Below are 5047 nucleotides of genomic sequence, written 5' to 3'. Positions count from 1 at the left end.
TGTAGACGGCGTCGTCCCGGGAAAATACCTTCCCCTGGTCTGCCGTCTTCTCGACGTACACCTTCACGTCGTCTGCTCTCCTAGCTCTGGAAAACGCCACGTAAAGCTGACCGTGGCTGAAGCAGGGCTTCGGCAGGAAGATCCCCACTTTCGACAGTCTGTCCCTGCGCCTTGTTGATGGTCATGGCCCGTCAACGTAGAACATCCTTGCATTGGCATCCGGCGCATCCTCCGAATCCACGACCGCACCCATAACCCGGTTGAAGATGGCTCGCTGGTCGGGATTGAGATCCTCGATCCTGTACCTGGCGGCATCTGCTTCTCCCTCCTGGACCTCCTCGTCCCCGACGATGTCCTGGTCCAGCTCTGGGAGGTTCAGATCTGCCAGGGTGGGTCCTCCGTTCCTCGCAAGAATGTCCGCAATCTCCCTGAGAGTACGTGCTACCGCATGCTCTTCCGTTAGGGGGGTGTAAGGGGTGACCTTCCACGTAGGCGCCCAAGAGTCAACCTCACTTCCACGTAGTGCACCCTGGACTAAAGACTAACGAGGCTCTGGCGACTGGCACTATGGCCAGTATAATTTTGTGTGTGTTGTCCTGTTTGTTGTCCTTGTGTGTGCTGAGTGCCCGTTTACGGCCTCAGCTTTTAACAGAAGTCAGAACATTTTAACATTTTTAGTTATGCAACGCTAGAGTTGTTATTTGTAATGATAAGGGGCTGGCCCCCGTATAATGTGACGGGAGCAAAATAGCCTAAGTGCTGACGCTCCCAAAATTTTAAATTCAAAATCAAAAAATCAAAAAATCTTCCGTTAGGTTACGTCTAACGTAGTCGTGGATGAGGTCAGGTCGATGTATGTCCCAAATGCGCCTCATCTCAGGCCATATCTCCTCCCCGACGACGGTCACCATCAGGGCGAAAAACTTCCTGAGGGGCCTGGGGTGCCTGTGGCTCGCGGCTTCCCTGAAGTACAGCTCGTAGTGCTCTTCGCCGCGAACCAAGTGCCTCCGGATGCAGGCCTCCCTGAAGCTGCGACAGAGCTCTGCATCCACCTGGAGGAGGTCGTTGAAGCTGGTGGCACCCCTCACGTTCAACAGTAGCAGCCTGAGATGGAACAACTCCACGTTGGAAGGAGAGACCTCAATGATCCTGCCAAGGGTCTTGAACTTCCTTTGCCTCTCCTCCCACGTGCAGGTGGTTCGATTCCAGACGAAACGTTCCGGAACCTGCACGTATCGAAGCTCGCGACGTGGAGTTCAACGTGAACCAAGCATCCAGCTTGGTTGGCTTGGGCAGGGCTAACTGCTCTGGTACAATCTCCACCCCTTCCATGAAGTATATCGGCTGCTCCCCTGGTGGATGGATTGGCAGGGCGTCCACGGAGTGCGATCTTTTGTTGATGGGGTACTCAAACAGTTTCCAGATGGCTTCTGGCGACGAAACGTACCGGCAGTCAATGAAATTTTGGACCTCATCCCAGTTGATGACACCACCACCTGCTTCGTCTTGTTGCGCTTCGATCGTTATGCAGTCCAGTCCCTTGTAGATGTACTTGTAGAGGTACTTCATATTTCTGAAGGTGGTGCAGAACTCGAAGTTGATGTGGGACTGGAACTTCATGGTTGCGTGGACGTTGTAGAGCACAACTCTGCGGTTGTCAATCACAGACCCATCCCGCATGGTGAACGTCCTTCCGTTCGCGGGTCTCTTGTAGAAGACCCCCGGTTGGGGAATATCACAGTCTCCTCCCTGGAGGGCTTGGGGTACCCCTTTGAGCACCTGCCGGACGACATGCAAGGTGCTGCTGGGTTGGCATCCCCGCAGGGTCTGTGGATGTTCTGCCCGGTGATCAGCGCGTATAGTGTCGGCTCGGTGTCGGCGTCCGGAAGATCCGCCGAGATCACCTTGTCCACGTCTTCTTCGGTAACTATCTTGTCCTCGGGCACGAAGGACACTAAGATGTGAGCATGCGGTAGTCCACGCTTCTGAAACTCGACCACATACATATGGTATTGCACAGTACCATAAAGCTGCTTCCTCAGCAGATCGTCGAGCATCTCGTTCAACTTGCACTTGAAGACCCGACACACCAAGTCGGGTCGATCCTGGTAGCTCTGAACCTGCCGCAATTTGGACTATCTCCGGCCAGTACGGGTTGCAGGTGAAGGTGATGAACAGATCAGGCTTCCCGTACCGTGAGACCGTCGTCATGGCATCCAGATACTGGCCGTTCATGTATCTGGGGGATCCGGGATGGCTCCTCGGGAGTACCACTATCCTCCCCGGTCTCACGTTCTCTTCCCTGGCTCGGTTGTGCACGTAGTCCCTCAGCGACGTGTATGTGTCGGCTTTCAGGCGTGATTGATTATTCCTGATGTAACGGAGGTCGTTGGACTCGACTTTGACCCAGGCGTCGACGATGTACTGCTGAAAGAGCTTCCCGGATTGGTGCAGCAGCGAGAACCCTCTCCTCACCTGGAGGCGGTTTCCGTAAAACATCCTCATCGTCACGCGGAAATTCGGTTCTGACGCCTCAACAGCTTCGACGCAGTATCCGTAGTCTCCTGCTGGGAATAGGAGAGGGTAGGTCATCGGGTCAGCAAACCTACTGAAGCTGTTGATTGTCGAGTACTCCCTCCTGTCCCTGGGGTATACGATCAGGTCCACGGGAAAAGGTGGCTCGTCGCCCGTGAACACAGCCGATATCTCGCTGGATACTGCTGGAAGGTGGAAGTTCCTGGTCTGGTGTGCCATTCCATCCCGGAATGCAACTACGATGTCGGGAACGACGACTCCACCTTCATCATCGGCTGCCTGTCTGATCATGCGGATCCTCTCCCCGATGGACATGAAGTCTTGCACGAGAGGATTCCTTCGCCTCAACATGCACTCCAGCTGGAGGAGGAGGTCCTCCGGTATCAAACCATCTAGGCTGTCCAACCTGCGCTGGAGGGCTTGGGCTGAATCGACGAAGTACAGGTGGTAGTTCCTGTACTGTGCGTCTTGGACCCCAGGGAAGCCATGCGTGCTGTGGTAGGCTTGACCACAGACGTTGAAGAATGTCGGACCTCCCATGTGCCGTGTAGGCACAGAGGTCCGAAACGACGACATGGCAAAGTTAGAGTTGATCAATCTCGTATTGGTGATGTACGCCTCGGACATGTTGTGGTTGCCTGTGAGAAGGCTTGCCAGAAGGTGGGGAGGATCTCTAAGATCGTGAAGCTTGAACTTGCGCTTCCGGCAGCAGACATGGTAGTCTCCGTGTCTGTCGCTCTTTTCAGCCCTGAAGAAAAGAGCACCACAACTCTGACATGGTTGGTCAAGATTCCCAACGTTATAAATCTGAATGGTCTCTGGTGTCCGGGCTTCTAGATACGCCATACCATGGGTCGCCTTCCTAGGCACGTGGTCGTGGTCCCGTGCAGCAGGAGGTACGTGATCTAATGCAGCAACGGCATGGACCTCGTCCTGTGCTTGGTCAGCAACGACAACTCTCTCTGCTGCACCGACTGCTGGGACACCCTCATGGTAATCGAAAATACGTCTGATGACAGACGGCGAAGCAGGTGGTGGTTGATTTTCTTCCGGTGCTTGATTGTCTTGGCCATTCCGGTTGTCCTCCTCCTCAGGCATGTCGACATCGCACAGGCACTCCTGTGCCTCTGGCGCTGTGATGGTTGACGATGCCGATGATCTTGAAGTTGACCTGAGGAGCCTTGGCCAGCACACCTCCCTGTCCTCGTCACCCACATCGCGTGGAGCCACATCTTCCTCGCAGGAGACCGTGCTGGTCTGGGATCCTGCGAAGAATGCTTCGTGGATGACAGGTGTGCTCATCCTTGAAGGGCCAGGTAGAGCGTCCACTTCCCTTGTGGAAGGTGCCCTGGACGTCCCTGGATGGTACCACGATGGACCTGGTACTGGATTGATGTGTGGCAAGACATCGATTTGCCCTTCCTTGGATGTGGATGCTGTAGACGTAACGTAAGACATTCTAATTTCAAACAAACCCCAATGTCTCCGTACTACATATATATACACTAACACAAAAACATATCAACAATGAAAGAAAGTAAAGTTAAACGAAAGTTCTCGTAATTTTATAATGAACTTCCAATGTGTACTGAAAATTAGCACAACGATAACAGATTTTCTTGTGAAGATTTAAGCATGCTACTCTGAAACTATCACTGCGACAAAATTATATGCAACAGTGTCTTAGCGTCGTTCTAAAAAAATGTTCAATTCTTAAATCGCATGTAGACCAATTCCTCTGTAAAGTAAAATACTACGTAGGTGGGAAAATATCAGCCTAATAGAAACACAATGAAACTTAACACTGAGACTCAAAAGACAAATTCACAGGAAAGTTGTTAGGTTATAACAAATTTGACAATAATAATTCGTAAATATATAACATCTCTGAAACAGATGAAAATAATAACAGTAGTCATGAAACGACCAACAATTTCATTGTTACGTTTGTAGTGACACCATGGGAAGATTTTCCAAATGAGAACTTTCATTTTTTTACATAATAAAATTGAAAACTTGCACTAAATGTTTGTGAGACATTGAAAATTTGCTTTGTCCATTTCTAAATGATCACCTTCAAATACATTTAAATAAAAACATTCATTTGAATGTTAAAAAAAAATCACCATATTTTATACTTATCCAAACATTTGGCTAAAAATCACGTGTCAAACAAAATCCACATTTCTTTTCAACTTTCAATACATTACAGGAGAAGATATTTTATAGTAGTGTAATATTATGTACTGAAATGTCAACTTTATGCTTCACAACTTTTTACACAGTACGTGAATTCAACAGAAAATAAGAAAAGCTAGTTCTCAATGTAACACAACCTGAAAATTAAAAGATGAAAGAAGAGTAGTCTAAAATTAAATTCAAATCTATTCAAAGTACAACTTCATAGTTTCTCACAATTCAATTTAAATTTCGAAATGTGCTTGAAGAAATCCACTAGAGACAAATGGAATAAAGAATTGTGGGAAAGGAGGAGGGAAAGGAAACATAAATA

At 49.4% G+C, this 5047-nt stretch overlaps 1 protein-coding gene across 1 annotated transcript; it reads right to left on the bottom strand.

Moving 5' to 3' along the window:
• Positions 1 to 1140: 1140 nt before the first annotated feature.
• On the bottom strand, positions 1141 to 3993 carry LOC145982123 (uncharacterized). The gene has a single exon (XM_083115689.1). The coding sequence runs from the start codon at positions 3991 to 3993 to the stop codon at positions 1141 to 1143; it is 2853 nt and encodes a 950-aa protein (XP_082971815.1).
• Between the last annotated feature and the right edge of the window lie 1054 nt (positions 3994 to 5047).

Source organism: Lepisma saccharinum (assembly GCF_977018435.1).
Source record: "Lepisma saccharinum chromosome 12 unlocalized genomic scaffold, izLepSacc3.1 SUPER_12_unloc_1, whole genome shotgun sequence".
Classification (NCBI taxonomy): Eukaryota; Metazoa; Arthropoda; class Insecta; order Zygentoma; family Lepismatidae; genus Lepisma; species Lepisma saccharinum.
Note: the sequence above shows the minus strand (reverse complement) of the source record. Positions and strands in the feature narration are given on the sequence as shown.